Raw genomic sequence first — 19,333 nt, 5'->3', positions numbered from 1 at the left:
TTAAGTCATAGGTAGGTACCTACCTGTCATTCTCTTATCCGTCGAAAAGGAAAGGGACGGATGTTTGACAACTGTAAATATTGAAATGAATGAATAACCCGGGCGAATAAAATAGGCATCTCACTAGTACGCAACCCGTTTGCCGTGTGCTGTCTATTTAATTCTGTCGGATTATTGGCCAATATATAAATTTGGAAGGGTTTTAAAATTCCTGTCTAAAATTGACGTGTGTTCCATAAATTTTATACATGTCGATTATTTCGGCGGATAAGAAAATGACATGTATAACCTTAAATAAAATTATAATATGGTGTCTAGGGACAGGAATCAGCACCAGTAAGCATTACTTACATGTTAATTTCAACTTAGTACCTCCACGAAGAGGCTGGAAAGGCCCTAACGCGGATTTTGTATGAGAACCGCTGTCACCGGTTCAACCCCACTCTCTTTTAACTATACCTACTGCAAACAGACAACTACGATAGCTCTACTGCTTCTCCAATTCCATAGCCACATTACCGAAAATGTATATTTTATGCGATAGGCTCCAATTTTATCATTACTTTTCGTAAGATAGGTACTGAATACAAAAGTATTTTTTGATAAATAACCGATCATACTAGGTGAACGTAGGTGAGGTGTCTTTTTTGTGATAAGCAGGGATCTTCTTGCATGATTGTCGATATTTGATTTTTGCCCTGCAGGTTATAAATTATAATGCACAAGACGACGACCTTTTAATATACTATCGCGGAACTCCGTGTCTCGTAAATTTTGAGGACGAGTGGAGTACAAAGTTTCGCGCACACTTGGCCCTTCCAACCTCTTTCTTTTATTCCGTAGATACCTCCACGCTTTTCCAAGAAAAAGGTCTTGACAGACAACAAAGTGATCCTATAAGGGTTCCGTTTTTCCCTGTGAGTTTCAGAACCCTAAAAAATAAAAACGTAAACAGACTTTAATATTTTTTGTCATAAAAACGCATACTTACATTTGTTCTTCCCGATAATAACGGAGCTTACCTAACCTACACAGGGTGTTAGTGACATCGTAACGAATACTTTGAGGAATGATTCAGACCATAATAGGTAATATTCTTGAGTTGATTGATTTTTCCGTCACAAAATTATGGAACTGAAATTAATTTATAAAAACACCAAAATTTTCGTAAATTTTCGCCAGGAATATTCCATTGAAGATATTTCAGAATCATGGTCTGAATCATCCCCCTCAGTATTCGTTACGATGTGACTCACACCACAGGGTGTGAATATATCAGATATAGCCGTTTTCAGAGTAGATGTAGTACCTATAGAAACATTTTTAATTTAAAAGCTTTCTTTTTCTTGTATCACAATTGGAAAAATATACCTATTTAAAAATAAATAAGTCGTAATAAAGAAGATAGTACACATTTGTTTATACGGTTTTGTATTATGTGAGTTAACATAACCACAACCTCGGCCACGATATGCCAGTACAATATAAAATTCATAAGCCGGACAACTTTGCATAAATAATATATTTATTTTAACGATCCTGTTTGGAGACTGAAATGAATAACTTGACAGCAAAACAGAATATAATTTATTTTATTTAGGTTGTTGTTTTAATTCTGGTAATATTATGTTAGCACAGCCATGTTCAAGTTAGAATATCTACATAAGATTTATTTGAAAATTACTTGAACTTATTATTATCGAAACAATTCCACTGCTCGGCAAAGTTTAAATCGATTGCGTAGCATATAAACTACGTAGTAGCAAGTAGTTACGATCCACTACGGTTCTTAATTTTATTATGATACATTTAAAATTACCTATATCGAATTTGAGCAAACATCTGCACACAGATTCCTTTAAAGTGAATCATTTTCCTCAACTTAATAGAATGTAGTTTTTGATTAAATTCCACTTTTGTTAGGAACGACAAACAATTGTATTACGGATCTTATTATAAGACTGCTCGTATGAATCGCATTGAGCAGAGCTTTCATTTATTTTCTACTTTAGCTGGAGAAAATTGTTTTTCGCTAAGCCTTTGTTAAGAAATCCTGTTACAAAGAAACTTAACAGTGTAGCAGTTGTTTTATATAAAAGAAAGGCGGTTACCTCAAAGCGCACATATTATAAAATAAATTCACAACGGCTGTAATAGTAAGCGTCAGAAGTGCAGAATTTTACTCCATATTTGATGTTTCAAATAAACCTATACCTATTCTAATGTATTTATTAGGATGCTTGAATTCATAATCATATCCGGTAAATTAAAGCTGCATCCCGAATGTTCATAAATGTGGTTACGTTGGTAGAAGTTCCATCAAATTTTTGCTAGATACAAAGAACAAAATGTTCAAGCCGGGAGAAGCGTGTTAACCACCGTATCCTCATCTGATCCGTACGAAATTTTTGGATCTGATTTTCTCTTTATGTACTTAAAATGAACTTTATATTACTGTAATTTCCGTACCTACATAGGGAGTTGAGTACATAGGTACTCTATATTGTCAGTTATCTCAATATAGGTAATTAGTGTGCGGATTCGCGAGTGTGAAATTTCCGAATATTTCATCCTGATCTGCAATAGACTCCCTACTGGTCACTCTACTTAGAAAAGAAAACACAATTAATTTAGACTTCTCTTTAGATCCGCGCCTCTAGAAGCAGTACACCTTCCAGTAGTACCTACGTTAGTATTTCCATGACAAAGACCTTGATAGGAGGTTTGACTTTGGCCACGTCATTAATGTAAACATTCATTTTTTAAAACTAAGATATTGTAGTAGTGATAGTGTGAGGTGTGGGGAGTTGACGGGCGTGGGTGGTTGGTGCCGGGTGGCTGGTGGCTGACGGCCGGCAGCACCAGTCGAGCACGGTCGCGCGCCGCGGCGCCCGTGTCGCCCCTCCCGCCCGTCCTGCCACTCGGATGTCGTTCGCACATACAATAGTACTCACACTCAATTATTCGCAAACAACCAAATCGCATCTCAACTAGTCACTGCGTTAATAGTTAGTATACGACATACAAGAACACTCATCATCAACAAAAAATAATGCGTACAGAAACACCTGTTACTGTATTTACCTACTAAAACATTGGACGATGACAACTAACGGGTCAGTTAAAAGTTAAATAAGATTGAAAACAGTGTCTAATTTAGGAGCAAATTAGATTACTTATTGGAAGAGCCTATAAAACAGTTCAAGTTAACCGTGCGATAGAGGTAAAATGACTGATTTTGCTATAAACCCAAGTTGATCACAACAAAAAGCTCTCACCCACTGAATGCACCCTCCTCCTAGTCAAGTCTTAAACCTTATAGTTCCAATGTACCTATCCAGTAATTATTATTGATTTTACGTTGCATTCGTCAAAATGCGTTTTGATTGTAGTTACGGTTATTTTAAAAGTTAAAACAACTTTAATTAACTTAATGGTGTAGGTATTCCAAATCTATTTCTAGGACATAAGCTAAATTAAAAAATCCAGTCTCCTTTAGGTATTGGTCAATTCAAACAAAACTAATACAAACATATGCATATATGTGCATATGTTAAACACAAGGCAACAACAACAAACAAAATTGGGTTTACCACAAAAAGGCTCTTTTCACATCGACATATTATATTGTATATGAGGATTTTTTCCAATCCAATTCTCAAAATAATACGACGGGACCTTGTTCGGCTGTCAAATTCTTAAATACGTGGTAAGCATTGCAAAAGATTTTTGTGATAAGACCATGTATGTTTTTGGTGTCAATAGCATAAGTATGTGTGAGTGCGAATTCGTAGCAAGTGGAGCTCGGGTGGCGACCACTACCGCGAGCTACGTCGCCGGCTGAGTGCCTCTCGCACTTAACTCTACTAAACGTCTCACCGTCACGGGAACTCTCACAAAATATCCCAGTGACATCTCTACCAAATAATGAGCTAAGTGAACTTTGTACATCATGGCGGCAGTTAGTAGATATAGCTCTTACAACTGCTTGAATGGATGGGACAGCTATGACAGAATACCAAGGTAATTTAGTATTGATTTGCATAAGGAAATTAGTATTACTTAGTATGATTTGATTACTTATATTTATACATATTTTTGTAAAGGATAACCACCTCGCCCGTACTTTAATAACACACTCAATAATAATTAATATCAATTAAGAACATGACAACACGACATGACGCATTTACCTGAATTTACATATAAAGTCATACCAATGTAAATACTTTGCACGCAAGTATTTTACTGAGTTTACATAATTATTAAACGTGGACTAAAGACTAAAAAAATAAATAAATTGAATCTCTCTATTCAATTGCTTCTACCGACTCAGTACAGATTAAATAAATTAATAGTTCTTACGTTTCAATTAAATAATCAGAAATTTTACTTCTACATAAGTATGTGTACTTAGTGTGTGTACAGGCGAGATAATAAAATATGCACAATATATGCTTGATCCGGATTCTATATAGCTAACCTTCCTTTGTGAACAGGCTAAGGGTTATCCTTCGAACACTGGGTAGCAATTTACAACAGTGCAACTATGCCAACATTTTTATTGTCGTATTGTTCCTATTCCATCCACCATATTATGTACTGCTAGTTCAGTAAACGTTTTGATATTTATAGCTTAACTTGGGTTGTTGCCAAAATTAAATAGATTATACAAAATTTGGAAGATTTTCAAAAGATTTAGCCTGTTTAACTGCGAATATTAGAATGCAGTCTATATATAAATAGGTCAATTCAATAATCTTTCTTCTTTTGTCGTGGGGGTTTGTGACGTGGATAAGCAAAAAATCTTTTTCACCAACTTATGATAAACCCGTATTTTTTTTAAATCTTATTTTATGACATAGGTACCTAACAATCATTTAATTGATGTCCAATTTATTAGTCAACGTGTGTTGTGCTTGCCACTCAAACGGGGAGCATCGGTTCAATACCAGAGAGTATTTCATTTATCTTAAATACAATTTCACTACCACAGTTGGCTCGACCATTATAGACGGCGCACGACTCACCGACTATCATGTTGCTCTAACACAAGGCGCGGGTACTTAGTTGATCATGCCCAATCGGAAGATTATATAATTGTGTGATGGTGTAAGTTGTGTCTTAATTATTTGCTAGTTTGTTCGGCAGTCAATGAAACTAAATCCTTCAAAACGTATACAATTTAAATACTTAATTTGTAGAAAACATCCATATTTAAGCTGACGAAATCTCGAAGCTCTAGAAGCAGCTCAATTTACTTAATTTGCTGTCAAAATATGGAACTGCTCAAATCATGTTTTTAGCAGCTCAATTTCATTATTTTTACTAATCACTGGAAGCATCAAATTTAATACTCAACAAATTACCTTTTGTTGCTCGCTCAAAACCTTTACCTTCTGTTTAGTTACTGTTTAAATGATAGCAGTTATGGAACACTAATATCGACATTTGAATGAACTACTTATAAACAATAGTATACGAATCTATTTATCGACAGATTATAATTTCATCAACATCGTCATAATTAAAGCTATTTTTTCCCATAGGTCCATAGTACATCCTCGTAGAGACACGCAAGCGCCGTTAAGCCCACTTTAATATCGACACTTACCGTATACAATGCTATAAAACAAATGTTTCACCTTTTATCGTACATTCATCTTTCGGTCCACTATCATGTCTTTTTTTACTTTGAAATGTTCTAGTTAGGTACTTATTTCTATAAGTAGTACAAACAAATCAAATTACTAATAAAATTTCTTATTTTTATTGTTAAGTGCGTTTACTACACAACTGCCTTAGATAGCGTAATATTTTTCTTATTAATGAATCTATGCACACTAATAAATCAACTTCAGTTCAATCAAACCAACTCGCTAATCTCGATCTGTAAACAAATAATCATCCTGACATAAAATGTGATCAATCACGCAGGTTATATTAAGAAATAAATTAAGAGATTTGCTCAATAAATGACTTTGTTACATTTGTAAGCAAATTACAATTACGAAACGAATAAAAAAAATTTATTAAACTAACATAAGATAATAAGAATAATTTATTTCAGAACTTAAAACCAAAATAATATCCCTAGTCAAATGATCTTAATTACTCATATATTTTACTCTTTTGTTAGCGGACCCTGTGAAAAAATTGGATAATGCTAGGGGGATGATGACTCTTTTTGGAGGCGATAGCGAAATCCTAGAAGACGATCAGTCGGAAGAAACAGAACCTGAGCCACCATTAGAACAAGCTAAGTACTTCCAGTGGCTCTGAACCATCGCCGTATTACTTACCACCATCGGAATTCTGATAGGAATTGATTTTTTTTTAAATAAATCCGTTGCGGTCGGGTTATTATTCCGATTGGATATTAATTTCGGAAAATGAGTTGAATTGAATGAGCCCGTCTAAATTGTAGGCTTTATTATACGATAACACACATGAATTGAATAACGTCTTGATAGAGAATGATGACAGTGCGTAATACTTAGACAATATACTACGTGGTGCTTCGTTTTTCTGCCCACTGCATAAACCCAAGTTTAGATATACAATAATGTTTTCAGTATGTAGTATACAGTATGTATTTCAGGAATCGTAACAAAATCTGACAATGGTGCTGATTCCAGCAGACGCCTCTTAATTTTATTTTAAGTTATACGTCGAAAAGGTAAGGTACAGATGATTGATAGCTGTTAATTTTAAAAAAGTATGAGTGTAAAGCAATATCCCGGACGAATTAAATTGGTATCTCGCTGGTACGCAACCCGTTTGACGTCAACTCAATTCTATCAATGATATAGTTAGACAATTTTTTGTAACTGTAGTGTAAGCTTTAGACGAATTTGGTGATTAACTTTATTTTCGTCAATGATGTTTAAACTTGGAAATATTTCACCGTAAAACAAATTGTGTGGGACAACTAGAAGGTGTTTTTTTTTGCTCTAGCAATTTACGGATTTCGGAAAAAAATATATGGTTAGTTTAAAAGATCTAAATATGGTTGGAAACTATTGCATAAGGAATAAATCCTCTTACAAAAGCGAGACACAATGGGACTATTCAAATGTCGTCAATGCAGACGTCAGTTCCCACGGGCAAACGCGTGTGGTGGAAATATCGTACCGATGGATATCTTGAAATAAACACTATGATAACGAAAATAAAGAAATTCGGTCAAGAGCGAGTTGAACTCGCGCACCGAGATGTTGCCGACGTACCAGCTGCAGCGTAATTTTGCTACAACGCATTTTTTTTGCTTTTGTAACTTTCTTATGGCTATTTAGGTGTGCGGTATTATTTTGTTACCTATCTCAGTCGAAATATATTCGTCGAGTCAAAAATCAAGTATGATTAAGTTTTAATAATGGCGTAATGTAATTGTGCATAGGCGTCGTTCCACGATGAGTTTCCGGTCTATCGTTCTCCCCGGTAAGGTATATTGTTGTGTTGACCTTTTATCTCCTTTTTTCCCCAATTCCATATCTATCTTAATCTATTCCATAGTATACAATAGAAAATATCCTCTTGTTCCGACCAAAATTCAGAACCTCAACGAGGGAATAGCTAAGAAGCTCGAGCCGTGTGTCATTCGTCCTTCTCGTTATCCTTGGGCCAGCCCTGTTGTGATGGTTACCAAGAAGGAAGGGCGTTCGTTTCTGCGTCGACAGTCGCAAGCTGAAAAGCGTTACTGTTAGAAACTTTCTGCTTAGACAATCTGTGTGGTGCGAAGTTCATAACGTCTTTCAATTTTCAACTTGCGCATAAGGAAAAATGCGAATAAACTGCCTTCATTACTCCCCAACGAGGTCCCTTCGAGTTTGTCTGTATGCTTTTGGGACTTACCAACACTGCATCGGAAATGCAGAATCTTACTGACCTTATCGTGATCAACGAATTCACAAACACCAGCGAAAACTATGTCTTCGGTTTTGTCGACGATCTAATCATTATTTCAAAAGATTTTGACAGACATATCTTATGACTACAACGCGTTTTGCATCGTTTGAACGACGCTGGTCTTTCTATTAGCTTGAAGAAGTGTGAGTTCTGTCGGAAAGAAATTAAATGTTGGGTTGTGAATGAGAATGGTCTTAAAACTGACCCCCAAAAACTCGCGGCTATCAGAGATTATCCCACTCCGTAGGTATTCATCGAAAGCTCTTTGGGCATTTTTAGGTATGTGTTCGTATTACAGACGGTTTGTTAATGGGTTTTCGTCCATAATTGCCCCATTAACGGCACTGTTAGTATTGCGAACTCCTCGCAGAACATTTTATAGCCTTTTTACATGTTTTTATATTTCCTTTTTTTACAACGCTTTGAATTTTGTTTTTGTTTTTTATATACGTCTTGTGATCTATGTTGGTGAAAGTAAAACTCTCTCTCGGAAGCTAAGTATTAATTTATTATTAGCAAAATATGTGTTAGATATATATAGGACGGGAAAACATAAAAACACATCGATCGCTTTATTAAAAGGCTTTTTACTTGTGGGCAACCGAAGAGCGTGGTGCGCGGCGAAGAGGTTAGCCAGAGAGAATTAAAAAAATATAATAATATCGAAATGAGCGCCATCTGGCGTCGAGAGGCGGTTGCCCGCACCAAATACGTTGCCGCTTTATTTTAAATCGTTAATTCGTGTCGCTAACATGCCCCACCCCAGTGCGTCAGCACTCTTCTGTCGTAATTCTAGCGACGCGCGTTGCAGACCTCTGAAGGATGCCAGTTTTGGTATTAATCTCGACAACTCCGACTCGTCCGTCTTTGCCAGGCAGAACTTTCTGAATGCGTCCTCGTGGCCATACGTTACGAGGGGAGGTCGGGTCCACAATCAGTACTAGGTCTCCTACTTGTAGTTGTCTCTGATCTTCACGCCATTTTCTCCTCGGTCTCATTTCAGGCAGGACCTTCATCCAGGGTTGTCAAAATAAATCAGCAAGGCGTTGCGAGGTTCGCCACTGCTTTCGGAGATATAAATCTGGGTCGTCATAGGTTCCGAGTACAGGTAACTTAGATGATGACCCGAGTAAAAAATGGTTAAGGATGAGGATTTGTTATTTTTTATTTTATATGTTCAGTTCCTAAGTTATGCTTTGTTCCGGTCCGCGACGGATCGCTTTGTCATTATCTGAATTCTAAAGGCCCCGCACGGCATTGTAAAAATTTGGTTTTTCATTTCGATTAAAAACTACGGTATTTCATTCATTTTGATCAACTGAACGTTATATCCGTTTATTTAATATTATCCTAGCTTCGAAGCTTTCTTGTATACTACTGTTACTTCTATTTTACCATTTTCATCCTAAATTAAATATCTTTTCAACTTTTACTTACGTTAGCAAGTGCTCCACTTCACTCATAGCATACAAAGGCTGAACTGAACCGATGGGGAAAATAATGATGCACTGCAACGCGTCGTTACGGAACATACAGAAGACATTTCGAGTTACTACACTTGACTTTAATAACACACATTTAAATAAATATCATAGAGCACTCTACTTATCATATATTCCTAAATAGAATAGGCATAAAAAACACTTCAGAATTTCTAACAATTAAATCTAACAAACATCTTTTAAAATAATTGCATAAAAATATGTTACAAAACATCATAATACCAAAATACAAATTTTGGTGTCTATTAATTTAAAATGTCCATTATAATAAATTGATAATTCGATTCGAATGTCTCAAACCCAAAGCTATATAGTCTCAGCGACTGAAACGACTGTCGAGTTAAAGCATGCTAAGTATGCCAGTCTGGAATCAGGGTATGATTTTGTACTGCGTACTGTTGAGACGACTGACCCGTGGGGCTCCAAGGCAAGAAGATTCGTTCAGAACGTGGGTAGACGGTTAAGGAAGATGAGCTGTGATCCACGTTCGGCGCTTTTCCTCTCTCTCTTGCCATACAGCGGGATGTCGCCGCCGAAACCTTCCAATAAGACTATGATTCCAAACCCTGTCAAAATCTTTTGAGATATCAAGAGACACGGCTCAATGGTCTCGCTCCATAAGCGTACACAAGAATATCGCCATCTAGTTCTCAGCCTAGATCGTTATATATACCTGCGGAAACCAAATTGGCGGTCACTGAGTGGATTGTTGGTTTCAAGGTTTGCTAGGAGACGGTTGTTTGGGATTGTTTGTGAACGCTGGAGTTCACAAACGATTGTTCCTATTGACGGATAAGGCAAGGATCAAAACCCCTTCAATATCAATTATGTTGTTAAGGAGATGCAGAGATTCATTAACGCGCCTATTACCCAGATTCCAGATTTTACTTAATGTTCCTGCTGACATGATTTAAATTATTATTCATAACGTTCAATCGTTTTTACGCATGCACCAGCAGGCCTAGCACCGTAAGCACGCGACTCTTTCTCGCCATGACAGAGATCATCTGTCTCTCTCTCTGTGCAGTACTGTAAGAGAGTGACGGGTGACGTATGTCGAGGCGAAAAAGAGTCGCGCGCTTACGGTGCTAAGCCCGCTGATGTAATTTATGTGAGTAGTTATAATATGACTTTACAAGGATTTTAAGATATAGCAATGATAGACAGTCCCGTGGCTAACCAAGTAAACTAAAAATGGAAGTCCATACTATTTGTGAGATCAGACATAGTATTACGAGTGCAGAGGGATAGTTGTCACTGTTATTGTTCTGACAGCTCCGGAGATGGTCATTACGAATGTATAGCATTAAAAGTTGCAAATGTTCATTTTATATCCGTCTACAGAACTCTCAGTTTTTCTGCAGATACAGCAATACCGTGGCTCGGTATCTACAGATATCAAATCAAGTGGTAGAAGTACCAATAATGTACCACTCCATTGATTGTGGTCGGAGATTTAATAACTTTTTACTAATATAAACAGTTTACAATGTGTAGTGGAAACTTTTTTCAGTCACCATAAGCAGTTGTGGCTAATATTTGTTAAAAAACATTAACGAATTATATAACGTATTTTTACTATTGTTAATTTTTATTTACAATAAGTATTAAAGGTAAAAAAGACAAAGATAAAGATAAGGGTGTGTTGTGAAATAATGGACAAACGGTAATACTTTCCATTCTGAAGTTTATAACAATTTTCGAGTGCGACAATGTATGTCTGTCACAGCTCAGTATCTCAAGAATAGTAGAATAGTATTTATCCAACAATATTACAAATAGAAAAAAAAATCAAATATAATTTAGTTTTGTTGCAGTGGGAGAAGAAAGGGAAATAAATTAAACCAAATATTTTAAGTCTAATGGGATATCATTTTACGTGTGCGTCAAGCTAGCGGCCTCAAAAAAAAATGGGCACGAAAAAATAATTTGACCATACCAAAAAATAGTACTCTTATTGAAAAAAATAGTACCTGTTGTAAAAAAATTAGTACCATCACGGTTCTGGATTTATAGCCATGTTTTATTGCACTTGCTAGCTTGACGGTGAGCGAAATTTGGCGAGAGTTAACGACAAGGTCTTTCGTTTTGTTTTAAACGCCAAAAAATAGTACCGAAATAGTACTTACCCCCTGCAAAATACCGAATTTAGTACTTCAACGGTTCCAAAGTTATAAAGGCAGTTCTTTGATTCCGCTGGCTTGACGTTTTGAAAATACCTATTATCTAGGGAACGCTTGCATACTTCAGTTTGTAACTAATGTCAATAAACTCGTATGAAATAGTACTCCCTACCATCATAATTTGGACCTGATTCTCTTTGTAGAAATATGTCAAAAAGTCATTATAACCTATGTCATATATTTATCAAGACAGGTACAGTCGCGAACAAAATTATTACACATGCTCAAGAAGAATGTTGTCAGACTTTAGTATTTTTTCCCCATTTTTGGGTAAAAATTGGTGAAGTGCCAGGGTTGTCAGATGAATGAATGAATCTAAATCCAAATCATTTCCTGAATTGCGAGCAATATTGAAGCAATTCTGCTATTTTTGGTAAAATGGTCGCATTCTTTAGAGGATCTGCAACAATTCATTTCATCTTTGATTCATCTGCTGAATTCGATTGCACGCATTTATTGCCATACGAATAAAATAAAACCGTAACTTTACCGGAATTTTACCGGTAAATTTTATTAATTTGTTTGAGATTATTTGAACAAGGTGTACATTAAAAATGTGTTAAAAAGCATTAAAAAAACTTATTTATCAATAAAAGATACTATAGTATTAATCAAAACAAACGTAATTATGTATTAAAACAGGATTCTCGAAAGAGACTGAATACATTATTTTTATTATCTTTTTCTTTAAATGGCAATAATCATGGTATAATTATTTAAAAAAAAGTGGTTGTCAAATAAGGCAGCGCCGGGCAGTCAATGTCAACAATAGAGTTAATGTTTTACTTTCAAAGTAGTTTTTAGGTTTTTACGTTCCAAGCAGCTACAATGTTTTGATACGAAACAAGGAATAAATCTAACAAAAATGATATAACTTATGCATACATAGAAGAGTTTTATAGAGTGGCGACATTTTAAAACGGTGCATTAAATTTTGTCTGGCAAAAAAATATTCAAACAATCATATGAGTTGAGGGAATTGAACTTGTATTTCAAAGTGAGTATCGTATTCATTATAGTGTTTCCTGCAAGAATATGTAAAAATAAATATCTATGTGTCTATATAGTATATATCGTAGTGAAGACATATTTTACATAATTGTTTTGTTAAGAGTTTGTAACTCGCGTCTGGATTTCTTTTTTTTTATGCTGGCTGTTTGTTGTTTTTTTTTAATATTCCCATGGGAATGGCTTTCCCGCCGATTTTGGTGGTAATTTATTCATTTGTACGCCACACCTAGTTAAAAAAAGTGAAATTTGTAGTATAGTCGTCAGACTTTTAGTGAATAATGGAGAAAAGACGTGCTAGGGTGTCTGAAGCTCAGTGGGAGTTACTTCTTAGCTTCCTTGAAGAAAACCCCAGCCTGGCTGTGGCTCGTGGCTATAATAATAGTTGCCATGGGAGAGCAAGCTCAGCCAGGCATTGGCAACAAGTTGCTGATATATTAAATGCTGAGGGTACAGGTACTACTAAAAGTGCAAAGATTGGGCCATTATTGTAAGCATACTGAAATAACATAAAATTATTCTCAACATATTTTCTCACCATCACTATATTTTATTTGTTTCACTTTTACAGTATGTTAGCAATTACAAGAGTAAACTAAAGAAACTGGTAGCTGGCATAAATGGTGATGCTAATGCCACTGGTGGAGGACCTCCTGAAGGGGGTACTCTATCAAACATTGAAAACCGATTTCTGGCTCTTTTGGGGCCAGGATTCGGCCAGGCAGCCCCCCGGGTGAGCGTTGATCCCTTTCCTGTTGATGTGGTAAGTATTTTATTTGTGAGTTGCTAAATAATCATATGAATTAGATAGATATTAAATATCTAAGTTTTTCAGGATTCCCCATCAATATTAAGTAATATGAATATTGGTGCTGAAGATATTATCCAGTGAGTAGAATTACTAATAATTTTAATTGTCTAAACTATTCTCTATATTTAAAAATTATTTTCGTTAATAGTTACATAATACATTGTACTTGGATTTTGTTACAATATGGTATTTTTTTTACAGAGAGCAGATTGAATTTGAAACCGAGTATCTCGAGGATCCAGGTGGCAGTTCTGCTCCGAGGCTGTTTCTCCCTACCGATGCTATTGAGGCAGCTGTCGATACTTCAACTGCCGGTGCTTCAGAACGTCCACCTGTGAATGCTGCAGAACGTGGAGCAACTGGTGGTGGAGTGCCAACTTTGCCACGTCAAACTCGCCGTAGCAGATACAGATACCGAAGTATGTGTATATAACTATGATACTGCTGCTGTATATACTTATAAATATAAAGCACACTGATCTGTAAGGGGTAGGCAGAGTGACAATTTATAATAAGACAGGTTGCAGCCACTTATGATTCGAAGTCCTAAGATTAATGTGATACACTTGTTATGGTATGGGTAGTCAGCCTATTACTGATACAATTTGCATCATATTTTAGTTTAAACATACCCTCCTAGTTCAATTTTACTACTTGATAGTGGTGGTAAGCAGCTGTATGTATTCTGTTTTTTTTTAATTCCTACTTACCAGAGAACCAAATAAATTTAACAGTGATGGTAAATTCGTAATATTACTAGTACACTGACACAATAAATTGTTTTAGGTCGACCGCTGGCTCCCCTTGATGAGGCGAGAAGGATTCTGTCACAAGTGGAAAAGCAGCGAGCAGCAGCTGATGCAGCCCAAGCCGAAGCCCTCAAGCTTATAGGCCAAAATCTTGGCCGAATAGCTAATGCATTAGAAACATATTTATCAAATTAAAGATATTTTTTAAAGTTTCAACATTCCTTAATTTTGTTCATCGATATCAATTAACAAGTGCAACTGGGCTTCGGGTTCCTTTATTAGTTTAGTATGCCGTGCCATGAGTTTTGAATTTAACACAACATAATGGGTTAGGTACTAGCCCATACACCACAACCAACCTATTTTAGTGAAAACTTGTGGCTCTGCCCACCTCATTCGGATTATAGACGTGACTTTATGTATGATCCTATCGCGCTGACCAAAGCCTCGCGATTACAGCATTTCGCGTTTGTTCGCCGGCTGATAGCTGATTGCTTGAAGTAGCTTGTGTGTGAGCTATCTGAAAAAGAAAAACATTATTATTAGTTATCTGTTAGAAACTGTCATCAATCGCCAAAAGGATCCTCTTATAAAATAATCAATTTTATACAATATTGTTAAAATGATTTTACCCAGTTATATTTAATTACCTGCATATTAGCTTCATTTTGCCACTCTTCAACAGATAATTCATGAACTGGGAGCCTAGCCTGGTTCGCTATGTTATGCTGTTATGCAGTACTACAACCGCATTTATTATAAGTCCTGCAGTTACCGGGTGGTAATGCAGCTTCCTATCGACCAGGAGGCAACGCCAACGGGACTTCAATATTCCAATTGTGCGCTCCACCGTGTTACGCACCCGGCAATGCAGGTCCGTGTAATGTCGCTGGGGGGTGTCGGGCTCTATGTTAATTGGTGTCATCACTGTTGGGCGCAATGGATAGCCTGAATCGCCTGAAACAGATTTTGGTTTTATCTAACATATAACATTTAGGATTTCATAGTGTTACTGCAAATTGTGTTCTATTGGCGGCGGCTATGTAAGTATAAGGGGTATTGCTTAAAATAATAAACTGACCTAAAAACCACACCGTTTCGTTTTGAGTTTGGTTTAATTGCTCGAGGTGGGCTTTCAGTGCGTGGTTGTTCCACACAAAGGCATCGTGATCTCCTCCACCATGGCCAGCATCAACACTTAAAATATTGTACTCCGAATCACATACCTAAAATAAAAAGTTTAAGTTATCTTAGTAGGTTTATTTGTAATCGTTTAATAAGGAATTAATTAAATAAACTATTAATATAAACATTGTTTTATTTCTATATTTCTAGGAATGGCTATTTGTAAATAAAATTAAGCATGTACTCACTATCTGAGCGTTGATGGAATGGTACCTTTTTCGATTAAAGTACCGATGTTCATATTGTGTCGGTTTGACTATTGCAATGTGGGTACCATCGATGCAACCTAAGACGCCGGGCATCCCAAATTTCTGGTAAAACCTATATAATATATTATTATGTTAGATGTTATACATATTCACAGATGTGTTTACGTCACTGTAATGGTTTCTTAAAGTAAATGTTAACTACTGAATAAATTACAATTGCCAGAAGCTAAAAGATGTACTATTATATGAATGAACGATCGGCTGATCACCTGTCGTCATACGGTTCATCATATCCATCTTAGGACTTCGTACTAACAGTGGTTCTTGTGATTCTGCCTGGCCCTTTAGGGGCTTTGGGCATGACTATGTATGAATGTGGACCTATTACAACTTACCCCTGCTTTATAACTCTTCGATCTCCCCGAGTCCGAGGAAACCGAATATATTTTTGCCGGAAATGGTCGTGGTTTAGGGCCAGAGTCACCTCTCTAATGCAGTTGGAGACACTGGCCTGATGCATAGAGACGTGTGCACTGGCTCCTATACACCTCTGGTATGACCCAGAGGCATAAAAACTCAGCGTACTTAACACCTAAAACGAAAGATAAAAGTGATGAAACGTTGTGTAGGCTTTTATAAATAAGTTAACACTTGGGTACAATATTAATATCGAATATTTTCACTTACCTTTGAAATAGGGCTTATACCACCCCGAGACCCTGCCAGGTAGGGCTCTATTTCAGATGTTAACTCAAAACATACATTTTTGTTAAGGCGAAAATGTTTGACGAATTCCGAGTCTGGCATTTCGAATGCCAGCTCTTGTTCTCGCATGAACCTGCATTGCTGCTGGTACCGGATCCGCTCTTCCACACGGGCATGTTCTAGGTACATGCGGTATAAGCCTAAATCCGCCATTATTTATTAATTTCTTGATTTTTTTTTCAAATACGTTTTCCCGCGTTTTCAAGATGAATTGAAAATAGATGCTCTTGACTAACTTCTAAGAATTCAGCTATTTGACGTTTGCAATTCATCTTAAAGTTGGCCATTTTACGACTTTCCATAGAGAACTGTCAAAATGGGCAATTCATATTATGAATCGTAATATGAATTGAAATATGAAAATCTAAAAGTGGCCATTTTACGATTTGGAATTCAATTCCTAATAGGAACCTATTATGATTCATCAAAAGTGGCCTTTTTAGCCCCTCAGATCGGCCTATGCCCCAGTTGCTAGGAATGCTTTCTGCAATGTCTCTTGGAATACGGTCATAAGAGAAAACCACCATAGGTGGTGCTATATGGCCCGCTGCATTGGTTGTGAAAAGAACGGTAAGATTTTCTTTTTCATTACCCGAAGTTGAGTATAATTATGTTTTTGTTTCCTTTTTTAACCAAAACGCGACCTGGCTTTGGATTGAGGAAAAATGCTGTCTCATCTGCATTGAATACTCTTGATGGATCCTTTACAATCTCTGATAGCTGATTGTCCTGTAAATACTTCAACTTCCGAAAACCACTGATTTATTTGTTTTTCATTGACGTTTTCTCTTGAAGTGGTAAGGTTTTGTGAGAGGCGTTCCGATATTTCTGGATGTCTATTTAAAAATAAATTATACCACTTTCTACCAGGTCTATCGTTAGTGAATGGATTTTCTCTTTTATCGGTTTTAAGGATGTGTTGAACAGAATCAATTAATTGTTCTTTCCCTACAGGGCAATGTCTATCGGCCATAGCCAAGAGCCATTGTACTAATAAAGATTCTTCATCTCTAGAAAGAATAGTCGATGGATCCATAGAACAAGTGGCAGGACTTTTTCCTGTCACTTTATTTCTTAACGTCATGCGTGGAACACCGTACTTCTTAGCTGCTGATGAACAGCTTTCACCTCTCCTCACTGCTTCCATAGCAAGCCCCATCTGATGCGGAGTGTAACACTTTTTAGGCGCCATCGCTCCTAGAAATAAATCATAATGGTGCTATGATCTAGTTATGGTCACACCAGTTATGGTCAGCATTGTCCTTTATTGGAACGGTCAGTTGTAAAACCTTCTAAGAAAGACCAACCATAACCTTTTAAACTAAGACGGCAAATTTGATAAAAAAAAAGTGAAAAAAATCTATTTAACCAATTATGGTCAACTTGACCATAATAGGAAATGGGTGGGTTAGAATGTACCAATAATGGTCACCCCCTTCAAACTAAATATTTAAAGTAAATTATTATAATTAAGTAGTTGTATGCGCTCATTTTTTTTTATAGTTCATGTTAAGTGGTAATGCAAATTAAAAAAATCTCTTTTGTAATACAAATATCACGAAAACAACACTCACCTCACTAAAGAATCTCTTAACAAATCCAGTACGAAACGACACCGTCTCGTTTAATTGGCCACCATCTTGCGAATGAATCACATATTAAAACGTCAAACGTCAAACTGATAGCTGAGACCTGAGTGTCTATGGTATCTAAATAAGTGTTGCCATTTTCTTCAAAATTTATGTGACTCTTATTTTGGTAAGTTTTTATCACGGTGACCATGAACGGAACGCTGACCAAGACTGGTGCGTTTACCTTATGCAATAGCAATTTTTTGTAATAGCAACACTCTGAAGTGCAAAGAAATGGTAGGGTAGACCTCCAAAATGGCAATACTGGCGATGGCAATACTTACGAATAAATTTGTGAGGTTATGTAATTGTCTACGTGACTGTATCAACAACAAATGTATGGCATAGGTTATGATGATTTTTTAACATATTTTTACAAAGAGAATCGGATCAAAATTATGATGGTAGGGAGTAGAGTTTATTGACATTAGTTACATACTGAAGTATGCAAGCGTTCCCCAGATAATAGGTATTTTCAAAACGTCAAGCCAGCGGGATCAAAGAACTGCCTTTATAACTTTGGAACCGTTGAAGTACTAATTTCGGTATTTTGCAGGGGGTGAGTACTATTTCGGTACTATTTTTTGGCGTTTAAATCAAAGCGAAAGACCTTGTTGTTAACTCTCGCCAAATTTCGCTTACCGTCAAGCTAGCAAGTGCAATAAAACATGGCTATAAATCCAGAACCGTGATGGTACTAATTTTTTTACAACAGGTACTATTTTTTTCAATAAGAGTACTATTTTTTGGTATGGTCAAATTATTTTTTCGTGCCCATTTTTTTTTGAGGCCGCTAGCTTGACGCACACCATTTTAAAGGGGTCTGATGGAACATTTCTAACCAGTTTTCCTTTTAACCCCCACAGTTTTCGAGTTATGATAAAAAAATACTCGGCAGATTATTTTAGGCGGTGCGCCAATGTAAAGTTTTCTGTGTGCGTCAAGCTAGCGGCCTCAAAAAAAAAATGGGCACGAAAAAATAATTTTACCATACCAAAAAATAGTACTCTTATTGAAAAAAATAGTACCTGTTGTAAAAAAATTAGTACCATCACGGTTCTGGATTTATAGCCATGTTTTATTGCACTTGCTAGCTTGACGGTGAGCGAAATTTGGCGAGAGTTAACGACAAGGTCTTTCGCTTTGATTTAAACGCCAAAAAATAGTATCGAAATAGTACTCACCCCCTGCAAAATACCGAAAGTAGTACTTCAACGGTTCCAAAGTTATAAAGGTAGTTCTTTGATCCCGCTAGCTTGACGTTTTGAAAATACCTATTATCTGGGGAACGCTTGCATACTTCAGTATGTAACTAATGTCAATAAACTCGTATGAAATAGTACTCCCTACCATCATAATTTTGATCCGATTCTCTTTGTAGA

The 19,333-nt window shown here is 36.4% G+C and overlaps 4 protein-coding genes across 10 annotated transcripts in view; 2 read left to right on the top strand and 2 right to left on the bottom strand.

The window, feature by feature from the left end:
* LOC126380003 (zinc finger protein ZFP2-like) overlaps positions 1–19,333 on the bottom strand; it is a 138,140-nt gene that overhangs the window by 55,853 nt on the left and 62,954 nt on the right. The window lies entirely within an intron of this gene.
* The window catches only part of LOC126380001 (potassium channel subfamily T member 2), a 94,539-nt gene that overhangs the window by 44,405 nt on the left and 30,801 nt on the right, over positions 1–19,333 (top strand). For 2 of the 7 annotated variants that reach the window (XM_050029067.1, XM_050029064.1), the window contains exon 1: positions 3,932–4,023. The exons of the other annotated variants lie outside the window; for them this stretch is intronic. In XM_050029067.1, coding sequence (XP_049885024.1) covers positions 3,953–4,023 — 71 coding nt within the window. In that variant the 5' untranslated portion in view covers positions 3,932–3,952. Of the gene's footprint in view, positions 1–3,931; positions 4,024–19,333 lie in introns of those variants that run through there. 7 annotated transcript variants of the gene reach the window in all.
* LOC126380006 (uncharacterized) lies at positions 12,361–14,356 on the top strand. The gene is made up of 5 exons (XM_050029076.1): positions 12,361–12,590; positions 13,173–13,364; positions 13,437–13,489; positions 13,614–13,831; positions 14,199–14,356. The coding sequence occupies exons 3-5, from the start codon at positions 13,461–13,463 to the stop codon at positions 14,354–14,356; spliced, it is 405 nt and encodes a 134-aa protein (XP_049885033.1). The 5' UTR covers positions 12,361–12,590; positions 13,173–13,364; positions 13,437–13,460.
* LOC126380005 (putative nuclease HARBI1) lies at positions 13,495–17,975 on the bottom strand. The gene is made up of 7 exons (XM_050029074.1): positions 17,895–17,975; positions 16,243–17,517; positions 15,951–16,147; positions 15,535–15,667; positions 15,243–15,387; positions 14,812–15,118; positions 13,495–14,681 (listed from the first exon to the last, which is right to left on the bottom strand). Exons 2-6 carry the CDS (start codon positions 16,471–16,473, stop codon positions 14,880–14,882), a joined length of 945 nt encoding a protein of 314 aa, XP_049885031.1. The 5' UTR covers positions 16,474–17,517; positions 17,895–17,975; the 3' UTR covers positions 13,495–14,681; positions 14,812–14,879.

Source organism: Pectinophora gossypiella, chromosome Z (assembly GCF_024362695.1).
Source record: "Pectinophora gossypiella chromosome Z, ilPecGoss1.1, whole genome shotgun sequence".
In the NCBI taxonomy this organism is placed as follows: domain Eukaryota; kingdom Metazoa; phylum Arthropoda; class Insecta; order Lepidoptera; family Gelechiidae; genus Pectinophora; species Pectinophora gossypiella.
This window is presented reverse-complemented; position numbering and strand designations above follow the sequence as displayed.

What these genes read in the sequence shown, in the direction of transcription:
- LOC126380005 (XM_050029074.1), bottom strand. Translation starts at nt 16,473, where the DNA reads ATGGCGGATTTAGGCTTATACCGCATGTACCTAGAACATGCCCGTGTG. An exon ending in GTATAAGCCCTATTTCAAAG is followed by an intron (nt 16,148 to 16,242) that starts GTAAGTGAAAAT and finishes CTTTCGTTTTAG; the next exon opens with GTGTTAAGTACGCTGAGTTT. An exon ending in CGAAACGGTGTGGTTTTTAG is followed by an intron (nt 15,119 to 15,242) that starts GTCAGTTTATTA and finishes AATCTGTTTCAG; the next exon opens with GCGATTCAGGCTATCCATTG.
- LOC126380006 (XM_050029076.1), top strand. Translation starts at nt 13,461, where the DNA reads ATGAATATTGGTGCTGAAGATATTATCCA. An exon ending in GGTGCTGAAGATATTATCCA is followed by an intron (nt 13,490 to 13,613) that starts GTGAGTAGAATT and finishes TTTTTTTTACAG; the next exon opens with AGAGCAGATTGAATTTGAAA. An exon ending in TAGCAGATACAGATACCGAA is followed by an intron (nt 13,832 to 14,198) that starts GTATGTGTATAT and finishes AAATTGTTTTAG; the next exon opens with GTCGACCGCTGGCTCCCCTT.